Raw genomic sequence first — 13,441 nt, 5'->3', positions numbered from 1 at the left:
ATTATTACTCTATTCTAGACACACAAATTATAATTTACAGGGTTTATTGCAAATAAAACGATATTTCATGTATGTATGTTTGCATGCATTTACATGCAACCACGTGGCGACAATCATTTTATATAGTTATCCACATTAATAGACGTGGAAGATAACTAGAAAAGAAAAATAAAGACATAACAAGTCTGACATGTTGAATAGCAGAGATCTTTTCTCGACTGATTAATTTAAAGGGAAGGACAGTGTCAGGTGGAAATTGATGGAAAAAAAAGTGCGTAAATAATGATTATGTTTCATTGTCAACACAAGTGAGTAAATGTAAGAAATTACAGATGAAAAACATTTCGGAAGATGCATAGATAAATCCATCTGACCTTATTACTTCGGGGTTAATAAAAATAAAGACATTTGAAGATAATTCATCTGGGTTACAAGTGATTATATTAGAAATTCTTTTCCATCTAGTAATAAAGCAAATTAAACCAATATTTAAATTAAAAAATGATTTATAAACTTACTTTGAATTGCTCAGTATAAATTTACATGGTTGGGAATTATTGTACGAAAAAAGAAAATCATCATCAAGCTTGTGCGTGATTTTACCAGTAATTACAGTTGAATACTTTGTTATTGATAATTTTTCTGGGTAAAAAAAATTAACATTGTTTTTATCTTCATTGTTGCTAAAATAATAAGAAAGAAAATCTTTCTCAGCATCATTTGAATACAAAATTGACAAAATTAAAGTTAGCTCTTTTAAGTTTAATAATTTCATTGGTGATAGGGGAGTGTATATATTTGGTATCAATTTGATTGCATTTGAATTCTCATATTTACTATAGGTGCTTTTTTTATTTAACTTAATCATTTCATTTCTAAGTTTATTTATTTTATACAAGCATAACTCATTTTCGTCCATTTTTAATTGGTTATATTCAGATATTTTATCTCGAAAATAAGTATTCTCTGTAACTTTGTGTTTTTTGTGAAACGGAGAAAAAGCATCACTTGCGTTGCTCAATTCGTAATTCAAGTTATTATCACAAACATAAACATTCTCTTTACATGAAGAATAACATGTTAACACCGTATTTCTTATTTGTTCAGCAACACTGCTTATTTGATTGCTCGATTCACTATTATCATTGTTTGCATTATTGGATTCATTTTCATTGTTATATATTTGGTTTCTTTCATTTATATTCGGTTTTAGTACCCTGTATTTACTGAATGTTGGTATTCTCTTAATTTGGTTTCTCAATGAATCTATGATCAAGGATGAGTCGTTATTCACTGGCTTTTTTAAGTCATTTTCCATTTTATCTCCTTTTTCACGGAAATTTACTCATTTAGGCGTTTCGATTAGAAGGATTTGTTAAAATACTCAATTATTAAAATAATTACAACATTGCAAGTTATTTTTTTTGCGAGAAGAGATTAAAAAACTATTAAATGTATATTATTCAATATAAAATGTTTTCATAAGTATAAGAGTTTGTTAACTTGGAGAAATAAGAATAATAATTATACTTATTCACTATTTATTAATGACTTGAGCGAAAATTCAACATAACGTGAATGTAAGTTGGATATCTAATTGTAAAACTAAAATTACTTTTTTTAACAAATTCTAGTACACACATTTATGAAAATCCAGGTAATTTCGCAAAGTACTTTACCTTAGATCGATGTTATTTTATCAAGGTTTTAGTGGGGTTAAAAAATAAATACCTCAACAGCGCCTAACATAAATGTGAATATATAATATATGTATTCACATTTATTTATATATTATATAATTTATATATTTAAATTATCTATTGGAAAAAACAGCACCAACATTAAACAAAATTACTTCAATTAAAAAAAACTAATAGCATTTACGTTCTAGCGGACAAACTAAAGGAAATAACTTAGAATACATAGTTTGTCAACAGTATTCCCAAATCTTTCTGGGTTAATCTTGAAAATCAAGGAAGTTTAGCAAATATTTTTGTATGTAATATTAATTGGCATTTATAATATATCACGTTGTTTATGTATATGTATTTGTCTATAGTTAACTTGTTCTCCTGCTTAATTTGAATAATAGGTGGGCATATTTAAATATAGCAAAAATAAAATGAGTGTTGATTTAAGGGAAAGATATATGAAGGCGAAATTGGGTGTAGATGCTGACTATAACACATCTATAAGTACTCTACTTGAGATAATAAGATCAAATGAAATTGATGAAATAGAGGATGGAATTAAATTACAGGAACAGTCAATATACCTACTGGGTGAAATATATGTTAATAAAGGCATGGCAGATGAGCTTAAAGAGCTAATAGACATAATCAAACCTATAGTAAACAATTTGCCTAAGGCGAGAGTGGCAAAAATAATAAGAAATTTAATGGATATGATGGCAAAAATACCGAATACTGAAAAATTACAAGAAGATTTGTGTTTAGAATGTATACAATGGTGTGTGGATGAGAAAAGAACGTTTTTAAGACACAGAATAACGGCGAGATTAGCAATGATATATTTAAATGCAAATATGTTTATGAAGGGTTTGGAGTATATAGAGAATTTAATAAAAGAAGTGAAAAAAGTTGATGACAAAATATTGTTAGTTGAGATATATTTAATAGAAAGCAAATTAGAGTATAGGATAAAAAATATACCAAAATCCAAGGCAGCACTGACGGCAGCAAGGACAAATGCCAATTCAATACATTGTCCCCCACTATTGCAGGCAGATATAGATTTGCAGTCAGGTATAATATTAGTAGACGAGGGCGACTACAAAACATCATTTTCGTATTTTTACGAGGCGTTTGAAGCATTTAATATTGCAAATGATGAAAGAGCACTTAATTCGTTGAAGTATATGTTACTGTCAAAAATAATGTCCCAACAAACAAATAATATATCCTTGTTATTGTCTGGCAAGAACAAAATAAAGTTTCAAAATAGAGAAATCGAAGCTTTGAAAATGGTAGCTTCTTGCTATGAGAATAGGTCTTTGAATATGTTTGAAGATGTGCTTAAAACATATAATAAGGAACTGACTAGTGACTTGGTTATAAATAAACATATACATAATTTATATGAAAATTTGATGGAACAAAATATAAATAGAATATTAGAGGCTTATTCGCACATAGAGATATCGCAACTGGCCAGTTTTTTAAAGTTGCCATTTGAAAGAGTATATAACAAAGTCATAGACATGATATTAAATAAAACGATTAGCGGAAATATTGATCAAAGAACAGGGATATTGACATTATTTGATGAGAATTCAGATTCTTCATTTAACTCTATGATTGAAAATTTGATATTAACATTTGGTAACTTATCAAATGTTGTTGATGTACTATATGAGAAAGCATCAAAAACGGTTTAAGATAGTTATTTTTAACTATTTAGGTCTATTCTATATATTTAATGTGAACGACGATTAACAAATTGAGTAGTAGTTAGTCATTGCCTAATCTGAAACCTCTCCCAGTAAATGCCTGGGGTTGTGAAGGACTTCTGTTAAATCCGCCGGAAAAACTGTTATTACTTGTAAATCTGTTGTTTGCATTTATAACATTTGGATGATTGCTAAGGTCGGAAAAGTCGTATATGTACTTCTTCACAATGTCAGAAGTGTAATCAACGAACTTGTCTATATATATGGGGGTTATGTGGATGAAGCTATTATTATTGTTTTCATATATAATATCTCTCGTATAGTAATACGAATGTCCAGCAAGAAGTCCAATAATATCGTCTATCATGGAGTTTCCCGTGAGTACATCAAGGAAAATGAGAGCATAAGGGAGTTGATAGGCTTGGAGGGTGAATCCCCATATATTTACCAAAGATGTCGGGGATTTTTTGCTCCAATAGTATATTATTGCAAATATAAGTGAGGATCCACCTATTCTTTTCCCTGTAGGGTACTCAAATGCAGTCCCAATAACATTTATTATTGACATCAAACATATAACAAAGTACAGATATGCTCCCGACGAAGAACCGAGTGCTCCACTTTTCTCAAGTTTAGACGAAAATGACGTAAACATCCACTGACTCATTACCCATCCAAGGCTAAATGGTCCAAGAAAGAAAAAGTTTGTAAAAAATCTCCAAATTTGGACCTTCTTAATTATCAGTTCCCAGTCGAATATTATATTCCATGGGTTTAACAATCCAAATGCACTTGATAGTGTTACAAAAAAAGTTATCGTTAATATACTTCTCGATATAGGTGGTAAGTTTTTGTACCAACCCTGTGGGGATGAATCATTAAACATTGTTCAGTAAGTTGTTTGCTCCCGTTGCTTGTCTACTTATATTGCGTCGGTCCAGTTTTTATTGTTTATCTTTTTTCTCTTTCCTATTATCTACTTCTGTAGTGTCTTATCTATATGTCAATTGAAATTACCCCTTATGGACCCCCTTTTCTACTCGCCTTTAGTGAATCTTAAGTAGGTTTGTATGAATGGTTTAAATATTTACGTGTTTCTTCTTATATATCAGGTATGAAATAATTCAATGCTTAAAATTTTAGTAAAAAATCATGTTAATATTTAATGTTAAAAAAAAGTAACTAATACTTAAAACTAAATTTGTATGGCACATCATATTGTATCATAGGGGGAAAACCGGTATAATATAAAAATGAATTATGGTTTTGGCGCTAATCTTTAAATAATTTAAAAAAAGAAGCTTGGTAACAAAAGAATAAAAAAGAAAATGCATAAACAGTAGTTATATATATATGAATGCTCTGATAATAAGTGGGAATGAATGGAGTTTTTTGTTGAGAAATATAATATTCAGTGAAAGGATAGTTTATGTGTATTGTCAGATTAATTCTAAAAACGCAAATCAATAGGTTTCATTTATTATGTATATTTTCTAATTTATTTCAGGCAGTGAAATATATTCAATTGTTTTATTTTACTTTAAATATAAATATAGTTTCCTTAATATTTAAAGATGAATTTTGATATAAATAGTGATATTATAGAAACAAAACCGAAACAAAATGAATATGAAATATCAGAAATGAGGAATAATTCAGATTCAAGAGTTAACTTCAAAATTTTAGATTCCGGAAATGACCCACTTTCAATTTACAAAACATCACATGGAGGTATGAATGGTATTAATAATAATTTATTTACATATGAGAAAGCAGAAAGTCATGCACTAACTGCATATGAAGGAGATAATAATAGTACAATTCCAGATGATGCAAGATATGCTAGAAAAAAGGTGATTAATTCTAAATCATTAGAGGATTTATCTCTATTTGAACCTTTTCACGCGGATTTAAATCCAGACAAGAAATTAAATTTAACTAATATAAATGATAAAACAATTTCAGGTGATTTAAATAGTAATTTAAGTACTAGTAATAATGTAAATAATTCTAGCGACAATGCCACTACTGCAAATAGCAATTCAGGACGTGTATCTGGTCTTTTTTCGACATTGGCGAGTACAGTAACTCAGAATATAAGTTCACAAATTCAGAATGCATTAAGAGAGACAACAACAAATATGATAAATAACGGCAATTTGAAAAGTAATAGTAAAAATAAAAGTAATAGTGAACTATTTAAATGGAATGACATATTAACAATAATAAATCAGAATAGAAATACATATTCAAATATGAACATTAAAAAAAACAGTGATTCAATAGAAATATTGGGAATAGATAAATCAGAATCTGAATTGATATCAAAAAATATGAATTTAACACTGTACCCAGGCGAGAGTATAAAGATGTTTTATAAAGAATGTGGAATATCAACACAATATGGTCTTCCAAATCCAATATACGGTTCATTTTTGATCACAAACTATAGAATAATACTTGCTCCCCTTTACGAAAAAGGCGAGAATAACAAATTTTTTAATATTATAAGAAGACATTCTTTATTATGGATGTATAAATCTGGTTTTTTCAATATACCAATTAACTGTATAAATAACTATTCAATAAATACAATGAATGGTTTTAATTTTAATGGCACTTTTTTTTCTTCAGGTAGTACATTTAGCGACTCATCAAAAGGTAAATGTATGGAAAGCAAAACAGAGGATACAAAAAAAGGGGAAATCGAAGTGGGTAATGTAGCCGTACAAGAATTTGGATTAAACAAAAACAATATAAATAACTACTATAGTAGCTATCCGTGTTTGCTAGATATTTCAACTAGGGATTTAAGATATATACAGATACTTATAGTTCAAAGCGATAAGGAGAGAAGATTTTTACAAAACTATATATATAAGATTATAAATGAGACTATATGTAATAACTTTTTTTGTTACATAGCATATAATGAAAAAAGGATTAATGAAAGACTGTTTAAATTTGACATTGTAGGTGAGTATAAAAGAATGGGTTTAAATTTAGAAAATCAGGAGTTTCAAAATAATAATGATGCTTATTTTCCCCTTCGAATATCATTTGTCAATAATAACTACGAATTATGCAATTCATATCCAAAAATTCTAGTAGTTCCAAGGGATATATCTGACAATCAATTGATAACAATATCCGGCTTTAGATCTAAAAACAGAATTCCTATACTTAGTTGGATGAACCCAAATTTAAAATGCACTTTATGGAGATCTAGTCAACCAAAATCGGCATTTAAACGTTGTTTTGAAGATGAATTGTTAATAACAGCTATATCAAAGTACTACAATGATGGCAATAACAACAATGTTAAAAACTTTACTATTTATGACGCAAGACCAAAATTAAATGCTTATGCAAACAAAGCAACAGGGGCTGGGTTTGAAAATGTAGATGATTATCCATATTGTAAATTAGAATTTTTAAACATTGAGAACATACATAAGGTACGCGATTCCTGGAATAAAATGGTATCGGTTATACAAAAAATATCTAATTTTGACAGTTATTGTTCCTGTAAATCCAAAAGTAAACATTATTTAAATGAATATATATTAGAATTAAACAATAAAAAAGATGAATATGACGTTAGTGATATTAACAATTACATTAGTTTACTAGAAAAAACTACATTTAATGAGAACAATGGTGTTATTGGTATTAGGTTTTATTCCGACATAGATTCAACTGGTTGGTATGATTTAATAAGCATGATTTTAATATCATCTAATAAAATAGTAAATCAACTTATTAACTCTAAAGGCGTTCTTGTACACTGCAGTGATGGATGGGATAGAACATCACAACTAACTGCTCTTTCAATGATTTGTATTGATCCATATTATAGAACTATTAAGGGATTTATTACTCTTATTGAAAAAGAGTTTATTACTTTAGGACATAAATTTCACTCTAGGTGTGGAACTTTAGGCCTAAGTTCACCAAATGAAAATGAAAGATCTCCTATATTTATTCAATGGCTAGATTGCATTTACCAGTGCGTTGTCCAATTTCCTAATGAATTTCAATTCAACTCAAATCTTCTTTTATTCGTTGCAGAACAACTAAATAACTCATTGTTTGGAAATTTTATTTGTGATAGCGACTATGAAAGAAATTCTATTAATTCAAAAGAACTAACTCTGTCTTTGTGGGATACTATATTAAAATATTCAAATGAATTTTATACTAAACACAATAGCGATTGCAGTGATAGTTCATCATCAGATGTTCGAACAAATAGTGATTATAATCCACCAATAGGAGTTAATACTAATATATTTTACCATTCAGGGTTCATAAATACAAATTATAAGTATAATTCCAAGCTATCTATAATTAATCAAAATAATGAGTATGAATACTTCAATGATAAACTTATTAATTGTGGCGACATACTTGTTTTAGATCCAACATCAATTAAAGTAACACCTTGGTTGCAATTTTGGCTTAAATTCTCACCTATGTGTCTTAGAACTATATAGTACTATGTAGCAATTTAACCCCTATTAAAACTTATTTACCACTAATTCTTTAATACATTCTTTTTACACACATCTCCCCTCATTTCCAGATATAATGTTATAGTTCCCTAAATGGATAAATCTATACAATGTTGTATACATGTCCAAAACATATATCTATATCTTGAAAAATTAACATCACCTTTGACATAGAAACTAGTATTTGACTTAATTTACTGAAGGGGAGAATTCATGCAAGTATGAAAGGAAAGAATACCCGTAATAAACGGTACAAGGTGCAGATAAAAGAATTCAAATAAATCATTTTTTAATTAATTAATGTGTATTTCTTTGCCTTTCATTCTTTTGTGCACACTAATTTCCTATTATAACCGTTTTTCTGAGGCCGGGTTGTCGTGGGAGCTATAGTCTAGCGGTAGGACCCCGGATTTTGATTCCGGTAGCCTGGGTTCGATTCCCAGTAGCTCCTGGATTTTTTGTTCCACTTTCTATATACTATATACGATGAATAGTGGTTGCAGCATAAAAATCCACTTTTCTCTCAAAAATAATATTTATTTATAATAGTATATAACATGATGAGTAAATAGTGATGAGTGTGGATTCTTATGATTGAAATGACATTTTACTAAGAAATTTGACAGATGCATATAGAATTCAAAATTAGTTTATTTTATTGATTAATGTCGGAGTAATTACTCAATGTGTTATCGATAAGAATAAAAAAAAAGTTAGGGTTATGTTATATTTATATATACATATAGTTTACATGACATTTAAAACATCTAACTGTACAATACTTATTTCTAACTTATCGTGAATTTTTTTTTTTGGAAGATGCTTTACTATTAGATCGCCAAAACTGGGATTTGTTCTCCCAAAATCTCCATGTATAAATTCTTTGATGTATGTTCCTGATTGTGTTTTCAAATACAATATAAAGTAATTTTGATTTATTTCCACAATCTTTATGATTACAATATTCCTTACTCTATCAATATTTACTCTTCTGTGTAAAACCCTTATCGGAGTTCTTTGATTAATAGAAATAGAATTGTTTATTATTTTGTTCGATAAGATACAATAATCTTCATTAGAAAATTTTATTGGAGAGTAACATACACAAACGTATGATTTTTCCTTTTCATTTACTTGCTTATTCATTTTATTTACCATAAATACATTTGTAATATCTAAACAGTTTATTATCAGTCTTGATTTGGATAGTAACTTCACCTTATCGATGTATTCAGCTATAAAATCCTTTATTGAATAATCATAATTCCTTTCATTATTATGATTATTATCGATATTACAAAAATCAACGTTATTATAAAACAAATTATAATTATTAGATATTCCACTTACTTCAATTGCAAATGGTCTTCCTAATACGTTATTTTCGTCACACTCGGAATTGTTGTCACAATCTTTTAAAATATCAGTTCCTAGCATCCTAACATCAATGTCCTCTCTTCCTGAAGAAGAGAATGTGATATTTGAAAATTTAACCATGTCATTTAAAGAATTCTCAAGTAACTCTTCAATAGAAGTATCTACTACTACATTGTCATCTTTATAATTCCACTTAGACTGAGATATCCTCCTAGATAGTTTAATATAACGCCCAATCATGTAAATATCCCTCCATTTAAAACTAACTAAAATTTTAAATACAAGATCACTATCGTCGTTAATATTGCAATTTATGTTATTAACATTACTATTAATTTGCTTATTCGATGTGTTTGTTGAAAATGAGAAATTTATAAATAAATCACTCTCCTGATTAAGCATTGCAATATTGATTTGACTAACTAGCAATTGTCTTAAACAGCTTTTTATACTAATGTTTTTTTCCGTATTTTCTCTTAATTCTGGACTTAATTCAATAGAAATTCCAAAATCCCTTATTTTATACATTTTATCTCCATTTACTGCTTTGTTCAAAATCAGCTCAAAAATATCCTTTATCTTACTTTCGTTATTTCTTACACAATTAGAGACATTAGTTTGGTCATTAATACTGTATTTAACATTATTATTGCTATTATCATTTATTTTTTTATGTTTATACACATAAAAAGTAAAACCATTATTCAAAGGTCTATCATTATTGCTGAAAGATATATTAGACTTTCTATTTGAACGCTTTCTTTTAGTCTTTATCACTTCATTCGAGACCTTCTCAACATAAAAAATGTTATAGTTATCTATTAAAAGTAAATCCTTACATAAATCACATCTTTTGTTAATTATATTTTCAATTTTATCTTTATTATTTTGTTCACTTTCCCATAAACTTCCAAATAAGTAGTCATTGGTGCTGACTGTTACTTTATCCAGCCTTAGTTTACATCTCCAGCAATGATAATAAGAATCACTTATATCCATTTATATTATTATTTCTTTTTTTTATCATTAAAATTAGTCATTAAAGTCAAAACAAAAAGCGGTATCTTATTACTGCTTGTTTTGTGTCAGAAGAATTAATTAAAATGAAATAAAAATGTAGTAATGAATATTAGAGTTCTTTCTTCAAACACTCATTTTTTTTGTTTACTATGCTTACGTTAGTCCCTCCATAAAACCTCAACCTGGTCTGTTCTGTATTTTTGAGATACAGAAGAATCTTCAATATTAGTGACCTTACCTTTTGAATATTCTAATATACCAGTATGTGCTATCATTGCACCATTGTCTACACAATAGCTATCATCCATACTACAAACTTTTGCACCTCTCTCGTGTGCCATTATTTCCATCATCTGAATTAATCTCAAATTACAACCTACACCACCAACCAATAATACAGAATCAGAGTTAACTAAACTCATTGCTCTTTCTGTAACTTCTATTAGCATTGAAAATAATGTTTCTTGCAATGAAAAACAAAAATCATGATAAAACGACTTTAAATTTAATTCATCATTTTTATATTCTTTTTGTTTGCTCTCAATTAATTCTTCACCGTATGTTAATATTCCGGAAAAAGATAAATCCATACCCTTAACTACATATGGCAGTGATATTAAATTCTTGCCATTTTTTGCCATTTGTTCAATGTGGTAACCTGCTGCTGGATAATTATCTAACTTCATTAATCTTGCAAATCTATCTATACAATTCCCAATTGCTATGTCCAATGTTTCACCTAATATTTTATACCTTTTATTTGCATATCCAATAATTTGAGTGTTACCACCTGATGCATACAATATTATTGGATTGTTTGCATTCGTAACTAGTCTTCCCATTTCTATGTGTGCTACACAGTGATTCACACCTATAAGTGGTTTATTCCAAAGTCTACTTAGTACTCTTGCAACCAAAGCACCAACTGATAATGGAGCTCCCATACCTGGCCCTTGTGTAAACGATATTATACATATTGAACTCTTATCTATACCAGATTCAATGAGTGCTTCTTTAACCAATTCCAATATATTATTTCTGTGAAAATCTGCCGTTTCTTTTGGCAAAAATCCAAATCCCTGTTAAAAATATCGACTAATTATCCAAAAAATGCAAATATTATATTCTTATAACTTACCGGTTTCCCCACAAATGTCCTTTTCACATTTGCAAGTATCTTTCCTTCAGATGTTACTATCCCTACTCCAACTTTGTTTGCACTTGATTCAATTCCTAGTGACACAATTGGTTTTACATTTTCCGGTGCCATTGAAGTAAATATACTATATTTTACATATTACTCCTTTATTTTTAATGAATTACCTATGTTGTTCTTAATTCTATCTTTATTGTTTTATATTAACATATATATTTATGGTTTCTTTTCCTTCTTTGACAAATATTTTAATTACAAGGCGCTTAATTAATTACACTATATGGTCAATTAGAGTAATATGTAAATAAATGGGTAAATAATCTATTTTCCATTAGTACATTGGGATCATTAAAACATATACGTTGTATATATTTTAGTAGTTTACTTTGTTCCATCCCACTTTCTTATTCCATTTATTATGTACTCTAAATACTATTTGTAACAAAAACTAAAAATTTGTATTATCGCAAATAGTTTGAATACAGTATAATATCGCCTTAATTTATATTTGATGATAATTATCAATCTAATAGAACTTATGTGGATGAATGAAATCTGCAAAGTAGGATCATACCGGTACATAAACTGAATCCACATGCATTTTCTCAATTAGTGACTTCCAAATATTGACATTACTGTCATAAGTCCGTTCTTTTCTTTTTTATAATATACACTTAACTGAAAGGGATAAAAGTAATTAGAAAAAGAACAAAACAAATTATAAACACGGATTTAATTAAATCATTTAACAATAAAAATGATAAACATTATTTGATAGCGATAATATTTGTTAAAGTACCCGATATTAAGTTAGCTTTTATAAAATATAAATTTATTGACTTGAAACATTATCAATGTTGTCACTATTGTTATCATTGTCACAATTGATCATTTCAGCAATCATATGATCCTTTATTTCATTAACTAGGGCACTACAAGAGGCTTCAGCAAGTGCAAATGCTTCATTAACTCTAGATTGATCACTAAAGAAATCACCAACTGCAGACATGTGAATTATTTGGTTTCTAATAGTGCACATACCAAGTTCGAGAGATGAATAATTGTTATTTAATTTATTTAATTCAAAGTTAGTTGGGTCTATTAACATAATATATTCATCTTCAGAATCATTATTATTACTATTATCATCTTTAAAAATATTTTTAAGAGGTGTAGCGATAATTTTTATTGATGAGTAAAGTCCAATTAATTCAACTTGAGCATCACAAAGAGCAAGACAAGAAGCTAAAATAGTTGCTGAGAAAGACGAACCATCATCTTCAATTAGGTAAAAATAACATTCAATCTTGTTTCTTTTGTATTTGCTATGACAAATAATAGAGTGAATAATTTTTTCTAAAGTTATTGACTTAAGCCTGTCATTTGATTTAATGTCAGTTTGTTCATTTTGATGTCTTGAAAATTTAGTTTTTGAAATAAAAGTATCTTTTTCTCTACAAAAAGATCCAGTAACAAATTCAACAGTAACTGAAAGGCCATTGTCAGACGTATTTTGCCTAGATATATTTGGACCATAAACACTGCATAATACTTTTGTTTTACCCATTGATACATATGCGGAGCCATCTGCCATTCCAATTACGTTTGTACGAATACTTATTGGTCTTATCTCTTCAGTTTGACGATTATCACTTCTGATGTACCTAATAATTGGTATAGTTTGAGAATCATCCATATTATCGGTATTTTGAACAAGCTCTTTAACAAGAATTGGATAATCGTTGACTATTTCAATTTTGGGTAAGGGAGCAAAAGAATCAAATATTACCATTGTAAAATGGCTGTATTTATTCAACAACACAAATTATTATTATAAGTAAAATATTTAAGAAAAACTATATCGATATTGGACACTTAAAATATTTATTTATATTTAAATGAGGAAATAACTTGCTTTATTTTTTAAACAATCACAAATAGCAATTATTTTTTTAAGATTGAAAC

General features: G+C 28.2%; 7 protein-coding genes across 7 annotated transcripts; 2 read left to right on the top strand and 5 right to left on the bottom strand.

Annotated features, from left to right (window-relative positions):
- Window positions 1–514: 514 nt before the first annotated feature.
- FG379_001110 (uncharacterized protein) lies at window positions 515–1,318 on the bottom strand (the record flags this gene model as incomplete). Its single annotated transcript, XM_067326713.1, has 1 exon — window positions 515–1,318. One exon carries the CDS (start codon window positions 1,316–1,318, stop codon window positions 515–517), a length of 804 nt encoding a protein of 267 aa, XP_067184362.1.
- An 804-nt stretch (window positions 1,319–2,122) lies between these two features.
- On the top strand, window positions 2,123–3,397 carry FG379_001108 (26S proteasome non-ATPase regulatory subunit; the record flags this gene model as incomplete). The annotated part of the gene is made up of 1 exon (XM_067326711.1): window positions 2,123–3,397. One exon carries the CDS (start codon window positions 2,123–2,125, stop codon window positions 3,395–3,397), a length of 1,275 nt encoding a protein of 424 aa, XP_067184360.1.
- A 73-nt stretch (window positions 3,398–3,470) lies between these two features.
- Window positions 3,471–4,295, bottom strand: FG379_001107 (multi-pass transmembrane; the record flags this gene model as incomplete). The annotated part of the gene is made up of 1 exon (XM_067326710.1): window positions 3,471–4,295. The coding sequence occupies one exon, from the start codon at window positions 4,293–4,295 to the stop codon at window positions 3,471–3,473; it is 825 nt and encodes a 274-aa protein (XP_067184359.1).
- A 688-nt stretch (window positions 4,296–4,983) lies between these two features.
- On the top strand, window positions 4,984–7,905 carry FG379_001106 (myotubularin related 1; the record flags this gene model as incomplete). The annotated part of the gene is made up of 1 exon (XM_067326709.1): window positions 4,984–7,905. The coding sequence occupies one exon, from the start codon at window positions 4,984–4,986 to the stop codon at window positions 7,903–7,905; it is 2,922 nt and encodes a 973-aa protein (XP_067184358.1).
- A 765-nt stretch (window positions 7,906–8,670) lies between these two features.
- Window positions 8,671–10,299, bottom strand: FG379_001105 (MJ0041-family pseudouridylate synthase Zn finger thump; the record flags this gene model as incomplete). The annotated part of the gene is made up of 1 exon (XM_067326708.1): window positions 8,671–10,299. One exon carries the CDS (start codon window positions 10,297–10,299, stop codon window positions 8,671–8,673), a length of 1,629 nt encoding a protein of 542 aa, XP_067184357.1.
- A 179-nt stretch (window positions 10,300–10,478) lies between these two features.
- Window positions 10,479–11,590, bottom strand: FG379_001104 (endopeptidase; the record flags this gene model as incomplete). The annotated part of the gene is made up of 2 exons (XM_067326707.1): window positions 10,479–11,399; window positions 11,459–11,590. 2 exons carry the CDS (start codon window positions 11,588–11,590, stop codon window positions 10,479–10,481), a joined length of 1,053 nt encoding a protein of 350 aa, XP_067184356.1.
- Window positions 11,591–12,308: 718 nt separating this feature from the next.
- FG379_001103 (archeo-eukaryotic exosomal RNAse PH) lies at window positions 12,309–13,268 on the bottom strand (the record flags this gene model as incomplete). Its single annotated transcript, XM_067326706.1, has 1 exon — window positions 12,309–13,268. One exon carries the CDS (start codon window positions 13,266–13,268, stop codon window positions 12,309–12,311), a length of 960 nt encoding a protein of 319 aa, XP_067184355.1.
- Between the last annotated feature and the right edge of the window lie 173 nt (window positions 13,269–13,441).

The sequence above is a fragment of the Cryptosporidium bovis genome (genome assembly GCF_009768925.1).
Source record: "Cryptosporidium bovis isolate 45015 chromosome Unknown contig_20, whole genome shotgun sequence".
NCBI lineage: Eukaryota > Apicomplexa > Conoidasida > Eucoccidiorida > Cryptosporidiidae > Cryptosporidium > Cryptosporidium bovis.
The sequence above is the reverse complement of the archived record's forward strand: the minus strand, read 5'-3'. Positions and strand labels throughout refer to the sequence as shown.